The sequence below is a fragment of the Populus alba genome, chromosome 15, assembly GCF_005239225.2.
Source record: "Populus alba chromosome 15, ASM523922v2, whole genome shotgun sequence".
Classification (NCBI taxonomy): domain Eukaryota; kingdom Viridiplantae; phylum Streptophyta; class Magnoliopsida; order Malpighiales; family Salicaceae; genus Populus; species Populus alba.
In genome coordinates, this window is record NC_133298.1 from 16,046,637 (window position 1) to 16,070,396 (window position 23,760).

The 23,760-nt window shown below is 32.5% G+C and overlaps 2 protein-coding genes and 1 pseudogene across 3 annotated transcripts; all 3 read right to left on the reverse strand.

Annotated features, from left to right (window-relative positions):
• Positions 1-190: 190 nt before the first annotated feature.
• Positions 191-6,879, reverse strand: LOC118057501 (F-box/LRR-repeat protein At5g63520-like; annotated as a pseudogene).
• Positions 6,880-7,976: 1,097 nt separating this feature from the next.
• LOC118057587 (F-box/LRR-repeat protein At5g63520) lies at positions 7,977-12,281 on the reverse strand. 2 transcript variants are annotated; one of them, XM_073404856.1, is made up of 4 exons: positions 11,834-12,281; positions 9,895-11,268; positions 8,867-8,974; positions 7,977-8,382 (listed from the first exon to the last, which is right to left on the reverse strand). In XM_073404856.1, exons 2-4 carry the CDS (start codon positions 10,123-10,125, stop codon positions 8,260-8,262), a joined length of 462 nt encoding a protein of 153 aa, XP_073260957.1. In that variant the 5' UTR covers positions 10,126-11,268; positions 11,834-12,281; the 3' UTR covers positions 7,977-8,259. The 2 variants fall into 2 exon arrangements, with proteins under 2 accessions (XP_073260957.1, XP_073260955.1); XM_073404854.1 differs by having other exon boundaries at positions 9,895-12,281.
• A 2,084-nt stretch (positions 12,282-14,365) lies between these two features.
• On the reverse strand, positions 14,366-17,318 carry LOC118057577 (squamosa promoter-binding-like protein 13A). The gene is given in 4 exon segments (XM_035070199.2): positions 14,366-14,591; positions 14,593-14,938; positions 15,499-15,632; positions 16,244-17,318. Coding segments are annotated over 4 exon segments (987 nt in total). The 5' UTR covers positions 16,663-17,318; the 3' UTR covers positions 14,366-14,503.
• Positions 17,319-23,760: the final 6,442 nt, after the last annotated feature.

Here is a 23,760-nt window from a genome sequence, read left to right on the forward strand (position 1 = left end):
TGTCTTAAGAAGCAGGAAATCTATTTCGAGTTTATAAATGTAACATGTTACATAATTCAATCATAAAAAATAGAAAGATAAGAAACACAAGATGCAATCCAATCTTTTACTCTTATTACACGAATTGACAAGATGCAGAAGGGAACAAGGCACATTAGGGAAAGATTCGACATCCTTGAAACTAGTGCAATAAGCTAATAACTTGTTAATACTATTACTGCTCATCCTGGCTCCCCAGGTAACATTAGTAGTTTTGGTTGATTGTTGAACTGAGAACATAATTCCTGAAAGGTTTAGCTTATGGTTCAGTATTAAACCTTGAACACAGCATAACCATAAAATAACAGGACCAAAAGACATGCATATCATATCCTGGCTTATTAGCAGAAATACTATCAAGCAACATCACCACCCAGTCCCAACAACAGCAGAGTCACTTCTGGTAATCCATCGGGAAGAAGATACATCTAATGCTAGGGATGTGCAGGAGTATAAGACATCAACAGATATACAGCGCTACATACATGTAGGCAGCAATGCGAAGTCATTTCTTCCTGGCCTTCATCCGCATTAAAAACTGAAAAGCCACGTCCAATCTCCCCTCGACAAAAATATTCCAGCCATTGGGAACCCGGGAAAATTGTCCAAAAACGGTGAGCTATCAACATTGCAGCGTTCGAAAAATGATTCACCACGGCCACAACAGGAGAAAACAAAACCTCCAACAAGCTCCTTATTACAAACATTGTCATAAACACCGCGTGCTTGAAGGCAGTTTCTAGAACTCCAGTCTAGATTCAGGTTTCTGAAATTCTTGGAGACATTACTGCTTGAAGATAATGCAGCACTTGGATCTGAATGGTAAAATTGGAAATAGTCACCAGTTCTGATGCCAACTCCGTCAGCAAAAAGGTACTCTTGATCTCCCCTGTTGACAAAAAACTATCTCGGTGAGAAGAGTATCTTAGAAAATGGTCTGCGAGTGTGAGCTTAAACCAAGCAAAGAAAACAATTCCTACACTCAAATTTATTGCTATGATACTAATATTGTTGGTTCTAGCACCTGTGTTCACAGCACTAAAGTTGTAAATTCAATTTTCATCAGTTGTTTTGATTATAGATTCAGAAACGCTTAAGAGTATAACATTGTGATCATTCTTAAGGAATACAGAGTAAAAGGGAAAAGAAGAAAATAATGCGAGAATCTCTTTACATATGATGAGGTGAGTTGATGAAGATAACAAACTTTTCATGTTTCATAAATTCTTCCAAAAGCATGGTTGCTGTAGGGAAATATCTTCGAGAGCTTAGGAGACTTTCCAAACCTATTCCTGAATTTGATGATTGCATTTTATGATGGGAGATTTTCAAAGAAAAAAATTATTAAGTGGTTGGCAGTGTTGGAATCTTACTTTTATTTCAGGCAAGATTCCTTATCATAAAAAAAATAGAACTTCGTCATACACAAACTTTCTTGTGGTGTTAGAAAATGATGGTTTAAATTACTAGACTTTAGAACAAGTATTAGTATACCTTTAATTTCATCTTGGCAAGATTTGAAACAATTATTAATTTTGGAGTTTATACAAGATGATTATAAAGAGATTTTATATTGGTTGGATAAGCAAATAGATTATTATTATTTGCCTTGTGTTCAAACTTTTCAAAAGGCAAGGAGGAAAAACGTGAAGGAGTTTGGAGAGAGCAAAATTTCAAAGTTATCTAATTATGTTGAAGATAATGTGATCAAAAAGGATGCTGACAAACAATTTCAGTCTTTTAACCTAAGTTAGAGAAGCCAGTGGTAAACAAAGATCTTTCAGTCATGAATAAAGATCTAGCAAACAAGAACATGGAGGATATGGTAGTTTTTGACAATTTTCCTATAGATATTATGGAAAGATTATTTTGTTGTTCCATTACATACAATGGTTAAAGTATTGGAGGTCATAAATGATGATGAACTCAAGTTTGAAGAGAATGTGGGAAGGAAATATAAGTGGACTTCATAGGAATGGAAAGTATAACATTAAATATGGATTTTTCTTTAGCAGGCACACAACATATATTAAATTTTGAAGTTCATGGGTCAAGGACATGCTACTTCATGAATATGTTAGTTACAATGCTATATTTGAAATATTTGTTCATTTGGAGTGGAAGAGTTCAATTCTTGAAAAATAACTCATAGGAAGTTTTTCAAAAGTAGAGAGGACTGACGTGGGGAAATTTCTTCTATATTCTTGGCACAATAATTTTTATTGTGTTATTTCATTAATGGTTAAGGTTTTTAGGTTTTGAAGAGTTTAAGAAGAGTTCAAGATGTAGTTTTGGTAAATCAAACATAATTTTTAATCCGACTGTTGGATTTAATAAAAATTTTGACAGAAGATTTTGAATGCCTTGTTTTCTAATGAGTTAAAATTTCATGATGATTGAAAATTGAGAAGGAATTCAAATAAGGTTTGTAAGTTACCATGCAAAATTGTCTTTATTTACCTTATTGTATTTGGATTTTTTTTCTTACCTAGCCTAGAACTTTTAATTTAATTAATATTTTACTATTTAGTAATTCTAATGCTAAATGGATTCTATTAATTAGGTGAGTTTTAATTACGAATCCTTTTTTATAAAGGATTTTAGTTTTAATTATGAATCCTTTTCTATAAAATATTTTAAAACTAATATAAATAGAGATGCCTAGTTTATTTTGAGATTGAAGATTCTTATTTAGACTTTTAATAAACCACTAGAGAGTTTTCTCTAAAATTTTTTTACAGCTTAGACCTTTAAACCTTAAGACTTGAAAACCCTAGCTTTTATCCATGCTATACGCTGCGTCAATGGTGAATGTCTATAAGAAAATACAAGGCACGTAAAGATTATGAAAGTTAAACATCTCACCCCATAACTCCATGGAAAACCAGGAATGTCATCGCTCTTGACTTATGTGACCCTATAAAGCAATGTCTTTGTTCAGTAACCCCAATGTACAGATCAGGGTGTCCAACTTGGTTCACCAACTGTCACATATTCATGAGTTACAGAGAGCACAAATAAAATGGAAGGAGTGATTATATACATTCAATCAAACATAATATAATAGAAGATTAATAACATTGAAACAGCACTCAACAACCAGTGTAATATTTTGTCTCGTCTAGAGCATGAAAACTATGATACTTTCTTTAAAACAATACCATAAACTTCAATGCAACATTAAAAACTAACAACAACATTATAGCTAAAAGCAGAAAAGAACCCTACACTCATCTTTCACAAACAACAGTTAGATGTAAGAACAAGAGTTCTGTTATGAACGTTTCAGATTATAAGTGTGCATGCAGCAAGAAATACTGCATAGCTTAACTTCTGACCTCCATTCAGAATAAAAGTTAATATCTTTTCCATTATGCTCTTCCAATCTGGAAAAAAAGCAATTCTTTAAAGTCTTTGAATAACCTTTTAGAGTTGCAGTTTTTTAAACCAGCATTGGAACACCTCAGAAAATTGGCTATTCAGAATAACAGCGAGGCAGTATATTTAAGCATCAAATTCCTCTTTTCTTTTTTCTCCTGGGAGCAAAATAAGCTTTTAAACTAGAAATAGCAAATGTCCTACCATCTCAATGAGCCATCTCCATAACACATCATTATAATATGTTTGCATTATGATCAAGATGCAGATACTTCAAATCCCTAGAAAAGAACTAGTTGATGATAGATAAATTTGAAATGAAAGAAAACCAAGTGTATTGTGTAGTATAGACTAACCGTGCAGAAATAAACATGATTCCAACTGATTGACATCACCAAAATAAAAAATACTTCCAATGATTACGATTATGTGGAGTTCTAAAAAGGTCTAAGCATCATAACTTACAAATTAATTTTCCGACCATATTAATTAACAAATATATATCACCGTCAGTCAGAGATAACATGATCAGAAGTTGTTAGAACAAAATAAAATTTTGCAAGCGATTATGCAAATGGTTCATGCAGCAGCAAAGCCCATTACTCAATCCCACTTTATTTGAGAACCAAAGCAAAAGGAAAGAAAGAAAATACTGAGGCAGTAGAAGTTCATTGCCCTTAAGCATCAAAATATAGAAATGCGTATTTCTAAGCATAGATCTTATAGAAATATCATATATAGATGATGTAAGCACTACAAAGTACAAACAACTAGGAATTAGGAAATCACCATAAGCCAAAAGAATGGCTTTCCAAAAGGCCAGCATACCTCATTGTTGATGTCATCTAGAATCCTTTGACCATCTTGAATCTCATGTTCCCCTTCTCTTCTGGCAGTAAGCCATGTAGTACGACCTGTCCCAGATACAATCTTTTTGACAGAAACTGCCTTGTACCTTGGACCTACTGCAGAAACACCAGATGATAATGCAGCATGGAATTGGATTTCCCCTGTGTCTGCTCAATAAGTGAAAGTAGCAGATATATGAGTTAATATGTCATATGATTAGACAACGAATAGGTAAGTACATAAATTGTCTATTCCATTTTAGTTGCAAAAGTTGAAGTAACAAAAACAGAGATGAATAATTAGATACCGCAAGGTTTGTCTTGATCCCTTGCAAATACAAGAGCAACTGCAGCAGAAAAATATTCACTGCTCTCATATTCATTTCTTGACTCTACGCCATTTCTGTACAAGAATTGGGCTCTCTCGTCACCGATAATGATAGTGTCACTTGACATGGCATGATCTGCAACAGAACATAATATCAACTTAAGTAGCAACACAGGAGATTGCTATGTGACAGTTATGATGTCTAGCAATCCTTTCAAAATGTGGGGCAAGAATTAAATGGCCAATTATTTTGTTAGCTATATAGATATGAGTTTGCTTAGTCCACTTTCTAGTGATTAACCAAACAGATAAGATAAGCGACAATTTTTTATATTCTTAAATAACCTATTGCTGCAGGTAGAGCATGGCAGAAAAGGAACCTACTCTCATCAACCTCTTATGACTCTTCCAGAAAACAAGATGAACAAATAATAGATGCAAAAATTTCTTCCTCTTAACACTGTTTGGTTTCAGAATGTATATAATTATGAACCTTCAGATCAACTATGCCAATTAACTGCATAATTTGCATAAGCAGTCCATGCCATGTCAGGGTCCCAAAAGAAAACATTTTCTGTGGACAAGACAATCCTTGCTCTATTTTCCTATAAAGAACAGCAAAAAATGGAAGAAAGAATGCTTCCTTAGTTGAGAAAGCCCACCCAGCTTTTCCATGACAGGTTTCTGGTCAGCATCTTCATCCTATAGCAGGACCAAAGTCACATCTTAGCAAGAATCTCCCTCAATAAAAGGATGTGCGAGCAAGTTGGAAAACATTAACTTACTCCAAACATTATAATGCCAACTGGTGATGCACAACCAGAAATAGAAGTTGCATAATCCTTAATATCCATCACAAAGTTATCAACCATTTCCGCTCGACATCCCTGATTTCACTTCAACAAAACATCCACAAGAGCAGTTATCTTATTGACAAAAAACTCATAAAGCTCTACATACTTCCTCTAAAATAATAATCGGTGTATGCTACAGATCACATATGCCAATCATCAAGAATGACATGATTATTTTGCTCTACCTTACTGTCCCCATTTCCTTTCCCAAATCAAGCTCAGAGCCGCGGAACAATTCAACTTAGCGCAATAGAAAATGAAGAATCCTATAGGAAACATCATTTTTACAAACTGAAGTTTAGTTACCTTTCTTGGTTGAAACAGCGGGATGGCATCAACTTTTAGTCCTGGTAAAAACCCCACAGTCAAAATGATACCAATGCATGGATTTGATTCTCCATCAACCCAATATTCTTCCAACATTACCTACACAAGTACATATTAATTAAAAAGAAGCCAGTTATGTATGGTTCCAACGCAACCTACACAAGTAAATATTTATTAAAAAGAAGCCAGTAATGTAGTCTTTCATATTTCTTAAAAAGAACAAAACTAAAAATCCTTTACAGTGCTGACCTCTCTATGTTCATCAGTAACAGCATCTCTTCCCATGATTCCACTTGTACAAGACACAATAATTGGAGTTTGGAAACCAAGTTTTGTTGCTAACTGCAAAACAAACCATACCAAGTAAACGTTATTATGTTAACCAAAAACAAGAAAGCCAAAAAATGTCAGGAGGAAATACTTTAACGAATGATAAATTTTACAAAATTGAGTCTTTCACTCAAATCAACTCCACTGCCAATAACATTTGCAATGGCAAAATGTGGTCTAATTGGCTCTGAGAGAACCTTATCCACCACCTCTTCTAATGCAACCTGTTTGATCATCAAAAACACAAAAACCCAATTCAAGTTAGAGACTTTACACTACACTAAAGATCTTTTCTTTATTTTTCAAGGTCCCAACAAGACTCTTCCAATGCAAATATTGATATCATTGAAAAACACCAAAAACCCAATTCAAGTTAAAGACTTACACTACACTAATGATCGTTTATTTATTTTTCAAGGTCCCAACAAGACTCTTATAAATGTAAATATTGATATCATCGAAAAACACAGAACTCCAATTCAAGATAGAGACAGAATTTGCACTAAAGATAATCTTTATTGATTTTTTTGAAAACCCAACAAACCTTTTCGTCTGGATTGAGAGAAAAAGCAGAGGCAAACTTTGGTCTGTAGAGGATTTGATTGCAAATTTGGTTCCATGATTTACTAACACAAGCTGCTGATGCAAAGGATAAAGCTGGTAGTCTCTTTAGTATGTTTAGGATAAGGTCTTCGTTTATTGATGCAAAGCTTGTCATTGGCGTTTCGGGTTCTTTTGGTTTCTCCTCCATTGTTGTCAGAATTCTACAACTGTTGCTGAAAGCGAAAGGCATTATATAGTTTTTTTTTCTCTGCAAACGACTTGTCATTTGAATCTGATTAAACGACAGCTGTTTTTTAGTTTCTGCCAAGGAGTCGTTTTGTGCGTTGGCGGTATTTTATTATTTTTTAGTATTTATTTTAATCCATCAAAAATGATAATATTTTAAAATAGGATATATATATATATATATAATAATAATAATAATTGACATATTATTATCTTACCTACTTATTTATTTATTGTTTCAACAAATTGGGGTATTTTCAAACCCCTTTTCAGATAATTAGGCAATACTAACCACATCTAAATATTTATTTATTCACATCGTTTTTCCTTTCAAACCAGAGATAATAATATAGGAAGTAAATTCACTTATCCTCCAAACTAAATTTTATTTTATTTTTATTATGTTTTACTAAAGAAAGATATTACTTGTGTATTTAAAATAGTTATTAAACTTGATTTAATTTGCGTAAGATTCAAATTATGAATTACCATGTTAATTTATTTTTTTTAAAATCAAAATAATATTATTTAAAAAAATTATTAGTTTTGATCATTTGAATTTTAATTAGGATAGTTTTTTTATATATATATATAAAACCTGACGTAGTTTAGGTCTTGAATCAGCCATCAAATTGATTCAAGTTTCATGACAATCGTTTTTTACCACGTATAATAATTCCTTCTTGTTTTTTGTCCTATTTTTTCCAATCAAAGCAGGTTGACAAGATTTAAGAGTTTGTAAACGCTCTGTAACGGCATGACATGGTTGTATGAACTATGAAATCAGTGACAGAAATTGGCACTCTTAGGTTAAGTTTTTTTTATATTTAATTTAATTTATTATTTATTAGATAAAAAATTTCATTTTCATATCCTATTCATCAAGTTTTGAGTATTTATATACATATCAATTATCTGACTATTATTTATTATTCAATATAAAATAAAATTATAGTGTATATATATATTTGAAGTGTGTGTATATATATTATATTAATATTGAGATATGTATATATTACATTAGATTCAAAAAAATAAAATTGTTGTAAGGCTTTTAGGGGAGTTTTCATCTTCGTATTCTTCATTCATCTTCATAAAATTTTGATCACATGTTGAAGAAGCAGTTTCAGAATCTGACTGGTAGAATAGGAAGGAATCACCAGGCTGGATGCCAACACCATTGACATTAAAGTAACGGCCACCTCCTCCGTTTAAAGCCAAGAGAAAACACAGTCAATCTACATATTTGCTGCTATTGATGATCAAAGAAATCCTGAACATATATATATATTCTGGACCAGATATATTTGTTACCAAATAAAAAACATAATGCAAGACCAGTACAGATGGAAACTGATCGCTTATCTTACCCTCTTACTTCGTAGAAATCCAAACATCTTCGTGGTGTCAAAAATCCGGAATCATTGGTGCTTATAGTTTCTTTTGTGACACCAATGTAGATATCAGCAGACTTATTTGCGTCCCTGAACTGCAACAGATTCATTTGGTTAAGGAAGAAAAGAAGTTTTAAAACAATATACTGATGAGACACTCTACTTCAAAAGCACAAGGATATACTCCACTTTTAAATTAGATTTGTCGATAACAGCAATTTCTCAGTTATATGTCTTAAACTCAACAGCAAAACCAAGAAACCGTGAAGGGATAGTCAGATGGGGACTATGAGGCAAACTTCTAATCAGCCTTAATTAATACCAGTTTCAATTTAATAAACATGGAACTTCATCTACCTAGTTTGAACATCAAAAAATGGCAATTAAGCAAATGTAGTTGGGCATGGCATGGTGGTTCAGCTTCGTGTCTATTAGTAATGATTGGGATGCTTGAACCTAGTTTTTTAATTATCTGCGTTATGGAATCAAAAGTTTGTTCACATTGGAAGAGAGAAGAGGGAATCTAGAGTCAAATTAACCATATACAACCATATGAAAGATTCAGCAGAGAATTATTACCAGTCCATGAGTCAGTTCCAAGTTAAACTCCTTGCTGATGCAAGCAATAGCAAAGTGTGGACGAATAGGCTCAGAGAGAACCTGTTCAATAACCTCTTCCACAGCATCCTTGCAATCATAACACAAAAACTGGTGAGCTCTATTGGTTTTCTTTGGAACAACAAAGGAAAACAATTTAACATAAAAGGAAATCTTGAAGATTTCTATGCATTTCGTTTATTTTTATTTATTTTTAATTCATTTCCACTATTTTCTTCCTTTTTTTACTTGATAAAAACTTTGGTTAGTCATTACAGTTCAATTCCAGCCACGCATGCAAATGCGTTATCCACATAAATGCTGACAAATTGGACAATCTCATTAGGAACAATAAAATTCTTCTTGTTTTTTTCAACCAGAAGTAGGAACAACACCAATCCCAGCTGCGCATGCATGAGGCATACCAGCGAATATGTCCTATGAACATCTACGCTGACTGAAATCAGGCAATCACATCAACAATGATGAGTTCCTCCGATTTCTCCAACCAGAGGAACAATTAATACCAATTCCAGTTGAATGTGCATGACATACACCAGAAAACATGTTCTATGATCATATATGCTGACTGAAATTGTACAATCACATTAGTAACGATAGAGCTCCTCATGCTTCTTCAATTTGAGGAACAATTAATATCAATTCCAGTTGCGCATGCATGACACGCAGTGTCAAATATGTTCCATATGAAAATATATGCTAACAACAGGATTCCTCTTGTTTTCTCCTACCGAAAGGAACAATTTCAGTTGCGCATGTCATGCACGTGCATGCAAATATGTTATGTGAATATATAGTTTGACAACAGGATTCCTCTTGTTTTCTCCGCCTAAAAGGAACAATTCTAGTTGCGCGTGTCATGCACGTGCATGCGAATATATTCGGTGAACATATGTGCTGTCTAAAATTGGACAATTTGTCCGATCAAAAAAAAAAAATACTAATTTTCAAAACTGGATTTGAAAATATTTGAATGTATAACAACTTACATGGAGAGAAGGGTTGAGGGAGAGAGCAGAAGCAAGCTTGGGCCTTTTGAGTATTTGACTGCATATTTTGTACCAGCGTTTGTTAACACAGGCAGCATATGCAAAGGCCAAAGCTGGTAACCTTGAGAGTATGTTTTGCATTATCTCTTCAGTGACAAGGGAGAACCCACACATCATTCTTCCTGATAGCTGCTTAGCCATTTGAGTAGTACCTCTATATGCGAAGCGCATGTACAGTTTTGCATGGAAAGGGTAGGAGAGGTGCTGCCTATTTTATACTTGGTGAGAGAGTGCAGCAACTCATGTTGAAAAAGGAGTTATCTTTTCCAGAATCTTGTTGCAATTAAGGCCATTTAAGGAGATTGTGATTCTTTTCCTTTATTGGTTTCTGGTTTTGGATTCTCTGAATTGAATGAGTTTTGGTGTTTTCTGTCAGAACCAGCTCCTCTTTTGCTGGTTTTATCTGATTTCATATCCCACTTCAGTATCCATATTTATTTTCTTTGTTTACTCATGTTTTTGTACATATCCTCCATAAGGTAAAAGGCATTAATATGGTGGAGGATGCCTTCATTTTCAATCCTAAAAATGAACCCATAACAAAAGCTACTTGTTCCTTGAGGTTTTCTTTTCATCTTTAGAAATCGGTTGCAATCAAGTTGCAAGAGCATTTGACATGAAAGTTTTTCGAATGATGTTGGTGTTGTTGACAATGAATTATGGTCCATCTATGTATAAAGAATTCCTCTGTTTTCAAATATCAATAGCTAGTTTTATAGACCTCCAATTAGTTGTTTCTTGTCTTCAAACTAGGTTTCCTAAGGATCAACTACAGCCCCTCTTCCTCAAAGGTAGATTGGAAACTTTTCCTTCAACCACTCCCTAGGAGAAGTGATATTTATGTTTGTTTTTCGCATGAAACCTCATTTTTTTTCCCCTAAGATATTACCTAATTATTCTTATTTTCATCACAGCCAGTTAGTTCTCTCAATTCTGATCCAAACCTGTTAGAAATTAGGTAATATTGACCAATTCCAAGACCAAAATACAAGTAGAAAACACTTGAGAGTTCCTGGATGGAGGGAAACATTGTCTAATTTTGAATTGATTTGAAACAAATTTAGGGACAATTTTTTGTCCCTAACAAATGGATCCATTTTGGATGAACTTGAAGTTCAAGTATAAGTAAGGGGCAAAAATTTATGTATGTATCCCAATATCAATCATCATAGTTACAGACTCACTGCAACAGGATCCTAAATGTGCTTAGTTTATCAGAGGTGAGATAAGAAATTTGTAAATCTGCTGGGCTCTTGCAAGTTCTAAAAGCATCAAGTTCTTGGTCTATGTACAGAAATTTTTTCCCTCAAATATCTGCAAGGAATTGCAGGATTATATATGTCAGGGTAGTAAAACTATACAGGTAAGGAAATGTACCAGAAATGAATTAATCGGTCTCAACAAGAAATAGAATTCTTTGACAATGGCACAAAAAAGAGAGGCTGCTCTTTGTTCCTGATACAGTTGTTCTCTAGACAAATTGAGCACATTGTCAGTATTTATCTGTATTAAATACCTCACTTTTCAAGGTAGAATTCATCACCCTTCTCCTTGTCTATTCTCTTTGAATGATAGAGCAAGCAGCAGAGCGAGAAAGAACTCAGAGGCCATTAGAATTTGACCTTTAACCATGTCATAAGCAGAGTCAAGGCCAGTTAACATGGTAAAAGTCTTGTCTTGTTCTACCTCTTTAATTCTAACATTTATATCACTTGTTATATGAGTGTATTGGGTTAATTCATCCCAAATGCCTCCAAGAGTTCCATTGTATTGCCATATGCCTTTTTAAAGTTCATAAATCTTTGCAAAATTATTTTTTCACCATACATTTCCTTATGGGCCTTCCACATTTCTTCAGCAGTAGTTCGAAAATACATACCTTCGACTAGTCACGGTTCCACAGAGTTGATCAACAATGATCTGACAAGATTGTCTCCAGATGCAGGGTTATCAGGTGTTGGAGCTGTCTTCTTTCCAGCAACAAAACCCATCTTGGATCTGCTGTAGAGATGAATGCTTGCTGCTTTGGACCAGATCACATAATTCGTTCCATTTAAGAGCATGGGGGAAGTATTCAGATTGGGGTTGTTGTCTTCATGGACAATGATATTTGGATTAGAGGAAGGTTCCAAGGTTTTAGCCATCACAGACTTCTACGTTGGGACAACTTTTGAAAACATGGATGTTTTATTGCTTTGATACCATGTTGTGAAATATGGACAATTTGGAAAAGTGATGCATGTTCTCTCTCATTCAGACATGAATTTACAGTGTACAACTACAGCTACATCGTAGAAGGAAAGAAGATAAAGTTTTAACGGTAATCGAGAAGGTGGTAGATAATAACTAGAAAGTCCCAAGCCGGCGTTGGTTAATTTTTTTTTAATATAAAAAAACATGTTTAGGTGATGCTGAATAAATCCAGATTATTAATTTGCCTATGCTAAAAAAGTTTAATTAATTTAATAATATAATTAAAATAAATATTTAAAGTAACCACAATAATTAACTATAAATATCAACTTGCCAATATCATACTTGGGAGAAAAAAAAATACCAAAATAAAACATGTTAGAGATTTATTATGCTCCGCCTCACCACCAGAACAATCTTACAAAAAACATTTTTAATGTCATTACAAAAAACTAAACGACCACATTGAAAAAGGTATAAAATTAAAAAATAAATATTAATATAAAAAATTTTCAAAGTAAAATAAATAAAAATTAAAAGAATAATGATTAAAGATGATATGAAAAGAAAAATTAAAAAAAGTCATAATAAAAAAATTAATTTTTATAAATTATCTCAAATAAAATATATATTAATTAAATAAACATGGACTAAATATAAAGGAAAAAAAAATTTTTTAAAAATACTTAGAAGATTTTAAAGAGTAGTCTTGTAAATTAAGAAAGAGAGAAAAATAAAAGGGGAAAGGCTATCAAAGCCAAACTAGAAGTTTGTAAATCATATGTGGCATTTGGGGATGGAGATGTCATTGAGATGATTCAAAAATCATCCATAAAGTCATCGCTTTGACTGTTAAGCTTTTTTTTAAGCACTATTCACATAGCACAGATATAACCTGTAAAAGTGATGTATTAATCATTTTTGTGTTAATAATAATATTTATTTTTGTTAAATTATTAATTTTTTCCTCGGTCAACTTAACTATAACAAAAAAAAAATATGCTAAAAATATGAAAAATTTCATGGACATCAATTGAAGAAACTTTGCTTTTAAAAAGTAATTTAATTATTTTATTGCGCTTTAAAAAAATAAAAATACCAAAAGCTCATGTATATGAGTTTAATTTTTAAAAAAAAAGTTATTTAGTTATTTCATTGTGCTTAAAAGATGTTAAAAACCAATTTGTCACCTAGATAATCTAATAATGACTAATGGACCTTATGAAATGAAATGATTGCACTACTCTCAATAATCAAGCCAATTGTTTTTTATTGAGAATGATAAAATGGTTATTGTATTATTATAATCCGTAATGTTATGAGTTTGTATAGTGAAACTCTAATCCTATTTTGTTTTTTTTTAATGGAGAGATTTCTTTAACAACAGCCATACCTAGGTTGTTTTGCTTTCCCCTTCAATTTGTTTATCTTATCCAAAATTACTAAATAATTAAATGACTCAACAAGTGAGCATATATGTTTGGTTTATAATCATACAAAAATATAAGGACCTGGTGATTTTGTAACCAGACGAAGATAAAATTAACAGAATACTAAGTTGTGTGATCATTTCACTGCAGTAATTTTTATTTTGAATTCCCTCACAAATCATTGTGAGTTGAAGTAGTGATTTTGTTTTTCTTCTAAATTTTCAATTTGATTCTTAATTTATTTTTATTTTTTTCACAATTAAACCCTTTTAGACTCAAATTAATAGTCAATCAGTTCTTTTTCTTTCAAAAGATAATAAAATTGAAAAATAAAGGACCATAATAATAATAAAAAAAAAAACACGAGTAAAATAAATGATAAATTCTAATTTCTTCCATAAATTTTAGTTTAGTCCCCCATATTTTTCAACATGTGTTTCTTCTGTTTGCCATTCTAGATCAGTCATCATGCCTAACTTGTTCATAGTTCATGACAGCAGTCAGCTTGTGATCAATTTCTCTAATGCAATTCATAATTTGCTAGTACTAGCTGATGAAGATCTCCTAGTCACAGAATGATAAGACACAAGGTTTTGTAACAATGGAAGGATAAAAATTGAACTACTAACATTTTCAATTTGCTGTCAATCATTAAAAGAAGAACTTAAACAATCCAGCATTCTAGTTAGTAGCGATGAGAATCCCTTGAGGAATATTTCAGCAAGAACCCAAAATTATTGTGCATCAAAATGGGAGTCCAGGAGATTATTACTCCCAGTTAAATGGAAGTGTTTGGGGGGCTTTGTTGCCAGAGGAACCACCAGACTGCGGTTGAAACGTTCCTGGAAAATGGACATTAGCATCCCTGTTATTGAAAACCAAAACAGAATCAATTGGCCCTAAACCATGATCATGTACTGTTGGGCCTATAGGATGCGATAAAGGGACTGAGTTATGTTGCACCATGAGGTTCCCGGATGCATGCGTCTGTGTTGATGACAGAAGAGAGAGAGCACAATCCGAGTCTTGTATTTGTGTTAACCTGTCACAGAACATACTATGGCTACTTGCCCCGCTACTTCCTGGCAAAGCAATGGTTCTTGGAAGCGGCTGGCAGACAGAAGCTTCCGGAGATGTCTGATTGTTAAGGCCAGGGCTGTGACAATGCAAAAAAGGGAACTGCTTCCCTCCATGGTAACTGCTCGAGGATGATCCGAAGAACAGGTTCTGTTTGTCAGGAAGTTGATGCAGATTATGATGCCTGCCATCTGCCTCAGTACTAGCAACTCCCGCCCACGTTGGATTCAATATGGTAGAGGATGGATATACATGGGAACTAGAGAATGGAAATAATGGGGCACCTGAAAAAATGTTGAAAAGATGTATTTAACTATTTAATCAAAAACATTTCATTTGCGAAAACAAATGACATATCTGATATTCTGACATACAGATCAATATGAATTACAGAAAGCCTTTAGAACTCCTTCAGTTTGGTTCTGTGCATTATGGAAGCAACTTTGAAATGACAAAATCATGCTAAATAATTTAAAATTCCATTGACAAGCATTGATTTTAAGCAAATTCAAGAAAGAGAGAAATTTCAATGTTCAAATTCAAGTCAAAGTCCAGTCTGTATATTTGGAATCGTAGATCATTAGTATATTTCTGCAACGGCATGGGCAAAAGGTAAAAGTACGATGGTTATTGGCAGTGGAAATTGGCTATAGTGGCCACTAGATCATCATCTTCTAAGTGACATCATCCATGCAAGTTGAAGAGGCACTCAACTAGTTAAGTTTGAAATGAACTATAAAGATCTATGATTGTAATCATTGCCAATGAAGTCGTGCAACTGAGTGTGTGCCAGTATCCAGATTTAGAGCTGAAAAAGATTCCACTGAACATTGTTGTAACAAACCTTGATAATTGGATAAAAAACTTGGAGGACGAGAATGGGGATCTGGCTGGGGCTTCCTTCGCCGCCGATTGTGCCCATCAAGACGTTTCCTGCAGCTTCTTTTCCCTTCATCAAATTCCTCCAGGGAATGGAACCTAGTAAGGGAGTGGTAAAAGTATAAGACTGCTACGAAACCACAGGTGGACAGAGGTTTAGATGCAGAAGAAAAAACGAATAAAATGCATGTTATAGACATGAAGCCTGTTTTATTTACAGGACAAGAATGAAGCAAGGAAGGAGCCAGTCTAAGTGGAATAGTCATCAACACATTCCACAAAATCTCTTCAAGGTATTACCATTTCTGTTCAGAATAATGACCTTTCCATGTTCCTCCGCATACATGCTCAAACCACATGGCAGTTCTTTACAGAAATCACACTGTGAGGCGTGCTAAAACCATGTCTCAAAATAAATGCGGCGAAATGGTAAAGAAATTTGATTTTCATGCAGTACGAGCCTCTTGAAAGATGAACAGAAAATGATTATATCAGTACATTGTTTCCTAAAATTAAAAGAAAATATCTGTCAAACTCAGAAAAAGCAATGCAGAAGTGCAATAAGAAGATGAAATTAGCACACCCCTGTAAGAACATGAAAGCAGCTATGGAAAAAGATGGAAACTTATAATCAGAACAAGATTTAAATCAAAATAACTAAAGCACCATTAGAATTAGAGAAATTAAGAACACGATACCACAATTCATACCTGCTACATTGTTGGCAGAATCGCTGCCTCTGACCGCCAACTGTAACCTGAGGAGTCTTGGAATGAAGCTCACAGACCTTATGGCGCCTATGATAGTCCCTACAAGTACTGAGGTCTGAATTGCAACCATCAACAAGGCACATAGCTACCTGAGTTCCACTGTTAGCTCCGCGTGCTCTCTTCGTTGAACCAGAAGGTAAGGGCTGTAGTTTTGAGACTCCAGGCTGCTTCCAATTAATTATAGATTCATCACTTGAATTACCAACCCTACCAAGTTTCAAATCAATAGAAAAACCCCCTCCACTCCTGTTAACTCCAAAGTTAGTTGACCTATCAAATGCATCTATGCTTATGCTTGGAACAGCTCCTTGCTCAAATTCAGTCAAATCCCAGGAAGTTGCCTTCAAGTTCCAGTCCATAAAATCTACCACTTAAGAGAGCTGCTCTCCTCAGAGTTATCTTTCTATTGCTCCACACCACCTCTGCCAAGTCAATTAAACTTCTCTTTCACTGTTCACCGCCCTTGCATAAGAAATTACTTCACACTAAACCAAACAAACAAATCAAGAGACATCCAGATATACAAAACTACACCAAATTTAAGCAATTAAACCTCAGCACAAGTAAAGACCAGCAGTTTAAACCTGACAAGCAAAGAACAGCACAGTTGAATAACCAAGCCCTTCTCTCATAACCCCCATTTTATACACTACAAACAACAATTTAATCCTCATATTTGCGTTGGTAGCTCAAAAGACTGTCAGATTTCAAGTGAACGGAATTGTAAATTTAAAATTAGAGCTAGAATGTAAATCGGAAAAGATTTGGAGAAAACAAGAAATGCAAGGATGAGCATCTCAGAATGGTATTCTTTACTCAACCAAGCAGGTGGGGGGAAACAAGAAACCCCCAACAAAAGGCTATTCCTTTTTGTTTAGTGAGTGCAGCAATACAGTTTGCAGAGATATACTTCCAAGAAGATTGGAAGCTTAAAAAATGAAAGCTACTAAGTACTAACTATAAATAAAGAAATAGTAATAAATAAGTAAAGAAAGAGAGAAAGAGGTGAGAAAGTACTTACAGACAGGCTCACTAGAAGAAGACTTGGTTTGATCTTTCCCCACCCATTCATCCATTCATTCACTGACAATGATTCCATTTAGAACCCATAAAAGTGATCGGCAGTCAAGGAAAAACAAAAAAAAACAAAACTTACATAACATTAAAAAAAATACATCAAGCTGTAAAGCTGAGTGCGTGGTAGGTTTGAAAAATCACTACCTGTATGTACACCAGTACCAAAATGCCATAAATGGCTGATTATAATAATGTGTTGGGAGTGGGAAATTTTAGTAACAGTGAAAAGGGAGGTCACTGCTTGCTTGCCATGAATGGCCAAATAGAGCTATAAAGTCTTATGATACAAAGCTATCAACAGAAGCTTGTCTTTGGGTCTGGTTATTAAGTTCACCACTAGTCTTAAGCTCACCCCTTATTATATATATATATATATATATATATATAATTATTATTATTTTCTTTTTTCATGTTTAGGGTTTATTTGAAATATATAAAAAAATAAGGACAGGCTGTTGGTTGTTCCTTTCAACTTTTTCTGGGAGGCAAGAAAAGAAGTACAAGGATATTGATGCTAATTGGGACAGAGCATGTGACCTTGTGTTTCACATTTCACAGCATGTTTTTCCTTTTGGATTTCTTTTACTTCAAGGGGTGTGTGTGTATCCCACTCTACTTTTACTAGAGAGTGGGAAACAAACATTTTGAAACTTTGCTGCTCCCCTCAACTTGAGCTCTCTCTTTTTCTTTTTTTCTTTTTTTTTTCTTTTTTTAGTGTTTTCTTTCTTCCTTCCTGGCCCTGCACAGGCGGAGGAGGAAGATTTTGAGATGCAACTTTGTGTTTGGAATTTTTTCTCCTTTCAGCATCATTGAATGTGATTGCTTCTTGTTAAGGACCACCAGATTTTGTTTGTTCAATCATTTGCTTGTTGATTCTTCTAGCATAGTGTTGTAATTCTTGTTTATGGGAAATCATGATTAAATAATCAAGGATGGAACATGTTTTTTTCCCCTTTAACAAGTAAATCTCACAAGAACAATCTTGATTCTTGGACCATGTTTTTCAGAAAAAAAAAAAAACATGACAGTTTTTTCAATTATCTTGTTAATTGAATGGTCATGTTTTTTCCCATAGTTTATATTGTCATTGTTATAATTATAAACTCGATATAGGACAAGATAAGGACAAATAGTTAAGTCGAGTCATTTTAAAAAAATAATTTAAAAAACATTAAAAAAACAAATTATTTTTTTTAAAAAAAGAGTCTACAATTCAAGAATCTGATTTTATTAGGACATGACTTTATAGGACATGACTTGGGACAAAAACAAGGACAAATAGTTAAATCAAGTAATCTTAAAAAGATAATTTTAAAAAACATTAAAAAGATAAATTATATTTAAAAAAAAAATTACCGGAGGTATCTGATTTTATTATATATCAACTTAAGTTTTTAACTAGATTAAGCTAAAACACTTTTCATTTTATTTTTTTAATCAGGACTTGACTAAAAAGTTTAAATCAGTCAAATTTTAGATTCAGCTATCAAGCTGATTTCATAATCATGATTATTGTAATCGTAAATTATGATTATTGTAATGAAAAAGTGAAGTTGTCCTGTATAAAAAAGGAAAGTTTTCTCAAAAAAACATAAAATATTTAATTATACGAAGGTCAATTATAGGCTCTTGACAGTATAACTATAAACGTGAAATCATGATCCTAATTCATGCAGCTCCTTCACATGTGAACCAGCATCAAGCTGCATTTTCGTCCACATGATATAAATAAAAAATCAACTTCGTTCAATGTATCACATGAAAAACAAGAAAGAGGATTTAAAAAAAGAAAAAAAAAATCAATTGAGGCCTGATTTATTATGCTCTATCAATTACTCGCTCAATTTTATTTCCACTTCCACGTCACTAGTTCAAATTTTTCAAAAAGAAAAAATAATAATGAGTTGCATGTGGAAAAAAGAAAAGAAAAGCCAAATCTAGTGAAAATGAATAAAATCTTTGACGCCAGCCAAAAACAACGATAGAATCATTAGCTGCATGAGGTCTCTCACCTAATAATGAAAATCTTTCATCGCTTCAATTTCACTCCCACCGATGGAAGCATCTGTGAATTTAATCTTTCTTTGATTATTTATTTATTTTAATCATTATCTTGACTATTTACATCTAGAAAATTAAACAAAATTGTTATAAATACAATCATTTTAATGCGTTAATTTTTAAAATAAATTAAAAAATATTATTTTAAACATTTCTAAACAAAAAACTTTGAGAAATAACCTACTATACTCTCCCTACACACCCTTGTAAATTCAAACAAGAAGTTCTAATGCTATTTTTTATGATTAAAGAATATTCTTAGATTAACTTGTATAATTTAAATTTAAAAGGATTATGGACAATTCATTGTATATTAGCAATAATCTTCTTTTTTAAAAAAGAAAAAGAAAAAAAAAAGAGAGAGAATATTCTTGTGTAAGTGGGTGCGAGTGGATTGTGTGCAAGTTTCTCTTACCAATGACGGGAAAGAAAAGCATTGTGTGCACAAAATGGCTCTTGGACCACACCTTGGCATAAAAGACTAAAGAAGGGGTGCGCGTGGGCAATGCAAATAGTTAGGAAAATAAATAATAATAAAAAGCTTAGGTTAAAATACATTAAAGGGAGATGGGTCGGAGAAATAAATAGAGAAAAGATGGAGGGGTAAAATAGGACACAAAAAAGGAGGGCAACCACCAGGACCAATGTCAGTGGTAGCTGTAATTGCTAGTGTCAGTAGTAGGGACCAACCCCTATAATTCTAGGCTGTATAGATTTTCCGTAGGCTTTCCTTTGTTCCCCACGTGTCCATCTTTCTTCATCTCAGCCATGCAAATTGAAGCTCTCACTGTTGCAAAAATCTATTTCCTCTTTCATGCATGTAACTGTCGGCACGCTTTAATATGGAGTGATTTATTTGTTTGTTTATTTTCCATTGTTGGAAAACTAATTTCCTGGTTTAATTTAGAAAATAGGAGATATTTTTTTAAGTGGTTGTATTTCATTTGTCTCTGGTTAAGAAAAGGAATAAAACTATAGTGAATGTTTTTTTCAAAAATAATAATTTAATATTCTTTCCATTTCATGCTTAATTATGCATTAAGTAAAAGTTTAAATAATATAAAATAAGTTTTTAAATCATTCTTTAGCTAATATAGTACCTTATGAAACTTTATTTTGACTATTAAACTGTAAGGTTACTATTAAAAATGCAAATCAAAACTAATAATTAAAATAAAAATTGAATTATATCAAAACTTATCATATCAGGAGCTTTAGTTTTTTTAAAATTAAGTTTTTAGTTATTTTCTTATATTAGCTTTGACTCTCTTTTATACAAAAATATGCATAAATTGTTGTTATCCCTGTACAATAGTGACTGTACACTGTTTTTTTTTTATATATTATATATAAAATAAATGCTTTAATATTGTGACCAAATTGGACCGAACAGAAAGAAACCTAACATTTTAAGCCCTAATTCTATGCATATATAATTTTTTCCCATATGCATAATACTTTTTTTATGCAATGTAGATATTAATTTTCTAACATCTTTATTAATAACACATATGACATAACAACTCTTGACTTCCTAGGAAAATATTGTATCTCCATTAATAACAAGCATGACACAACATCTATCACTTAATTTTTCATAAAATAAGTTCAAGAATTGAGTGTATAAATATATCTAATTATAGATGAGAAAAAAGTCTTGACCACAAGTTCTAGGCCATAAGCCATATAGATTCTATGCCATATAAGTTCCAAGCCTTTTACTAGGCATGCAAGGTCATGAGTTATAGATCTTAGGTTTTGGACTCCACACACAACCATTAAAAACTTGGCCATACAATTTTATAAGTAGTTCCATTAAATACCATCAATCATCCAACAATCTTATAAACCATAAAAACTATATAACAACTTCTAGAACCGTAAACAACCACTTAACAACTCCTAAAACATATAATTTCTCCATGGTATTTTTTTCATTTATTATACATTATGTTTTCCTCTTACATCTTACTAACTTAAGCATCAAAGTATTTTATATGCCTACAGTGAACTTACTTTGCGGGGAAGCTCACGGGGAAAGCCCAATTCTTATATGAGATTTTCTCATGACTTCATTAATGATGTTGTTTGTGCGAACTTGAACAAAAAGTTAGTTCATTTTTTTTTTTGTTAACTAAATTTTAGGACATAGAAGAACAACTAATCTCCCCATTATAGAAACTCTAACCCTTTTATATCTTCATCAACTCTATCATTAATTACAAATGTTCAATAATATTGTTCTAGTCATACAACAACTTTGCACTCTAATACAACACATAGCTCTATCTCCATTACATGCATCAAATGCACATAGGTAAAATTAGTTCCATGAAAAAAAAAAATGATACAACAGCATGCAAAGTAGGCATGACATTTCAACTTTATAAAGAAACAATTCTCGTTATAAGGGGCATTCTACAATAAAACCTAGCCACAAGTGTGGCTATTACCATCAATCTTATGTTTAGTCTCACTCATATGATCCTTAATAAAAAAGCTATACATGCAAGACTATATTAGCTCCTAAGAATAAGAATGAACATTATTCTCATTAAGTAAGAAACTTTCAACTTTGACATAAAATGTTATACCCCCGTCTCTTCAAAAACTATGTTTTCGTGGAGGCCAACCTGGATAACTATGACCATCATATATATAGAACATGGAGAGCATATGTCAAATGTCAGAAATATTCTAGAGCTTGTAACATAAAATAGTGATGATATGTGTAAAATTCTCCCAGCGATATTTCATGAAACAATAACACTATTTTCCATCACCCAATAGGAAGATGAAAGTACCTAAGTATAACTCCAGAGATTTAATGAGAAAATTCTTAACATTAAGCATCTACTTGAACTTATTACCACTAACGACCTGATTAGTAAATTCTACAACTACTTATTATGGGAACACCTATATACTCTCTCTAGTATAACTCTTATTAATGTAAAATAGGCTATGGATAATCATAATCAAGTGGAAGAAGTAAGTGTCAACATACATAGAAACCTTTGTTTCCAAGTATCATAATCTTCATAACACCATTAATCTCTGACTAAAGCATCATTTAAAAGAAGCACCAATGAATCCATTCATGATCGCTTAACATTTATTGAGCTTCTAACCATATCTCTTACCACCAAACATGTTTAGATGATTTTTATCATTGAAATAAAGGATTTTGTGTGATGGCCACCTTCAATAAAGAGTGACATGAACATTAAAAACCCTAATAAATGTCACTTTCATCATTATTAAAGCCATAACACCAAAGAATGTCGTGTCTTAAAAAATTGATCTCTAAAGGATACCTTTAATAATTCGTGAATAAGAAAATGCAACATGAACAAACAAGGAAAAATCCTCATGATGCATTACCTGGTATTAGATAATTTTTAAAAATTATATTTCTACTATCTTTTGAACTTTTGAATAAAAAACATAATATTTTTCGTATCTTTAATATCTCCAATGAAAAACCTCAATAATAAAATATTTATGTTTCTAAATGTATCTCCATATCCTTTAACAATAAATCTTTACAATGTGATATCCATAACTCTCTTAAAATTCTTCAAGTTTCAATAACTACTTATCTCCAAAATAATAAGAGATCCTTCTCCAATCTTTATGACTAGTTATATGACACTTCCTTTTGAAATGCATACATATCATATTACTTATGTTTATACTCATTTTTTATTACTAGATTGCTTATTTGAACTAACAAAATAATTACATTGTTCTCTCTTGTAAAAACATTAATAAAAGTTATGTTAGAAAATATTAATAACAACCATAAAAGGTAATATTAATTGTATGTAAGTTTTTCTCCCTCTACTTATACTAGATAAGTTTTTTAAATATGATTGTTTAAAAGATTTGGAAGGTTAAATTAGAGTGAATGAAAAATTTTAAAATACTAGTTATATGAGCATAACCTAAACAATTTGCCTTGACCAAGCCTAAATGGTTGGCCTTATAGCCATCTAGGCTTGCCAAAGTGTTAGAAATCATAATTGCTTCTCCTTTGAATATCTAAAAACCTAGCATTCCAAACCTATTCTATCCCAACTTATTTCCATTTATCCAATTTTATAATGAAACATATATTTAAGTCTTGAGTCCGCACAATACTTTTCATATAAACATAATTTTTTCTATAAAAAATAAATAAATAACAGAAATTATACTATAAAATCATTTTGTTTCAATGTCAATGGAATTTTCACCGGTACTGGTAAACAAATCCTTGGATTGACTACATCACTGGAATTATCACCAGCACTCATGAAAATTGGTTTGTGCAGTCC

What these genes read in the sequence shown, in the direction of transcription:
- LOC118057587 (XM_073404856.1), bottom strand. Translation starts at nt 10,125, where the DNA reads ATGCGCTTCGCATATAGAGGTACTACTCAAATGGCTAAGCAGCTATCA. An exon ending in CCCTCAACCCTTCTCTCCAT is followed by an intron (nt 8,975 to 9,894) that starts GTAAGTTGTTAT and finishes TATGATTGCAAG; the next exon opens with GATGCTGTGGAAGAGGTTAT. An exon ending in TGGAACTGACTCATGGACTG is followed by an intron (nt 8,383 to 8,866) that starts GTAATAATTCTC and finishes AATCTGTTGCAG; the next exon opens with TTCAGGGACGCAAATAAGTC.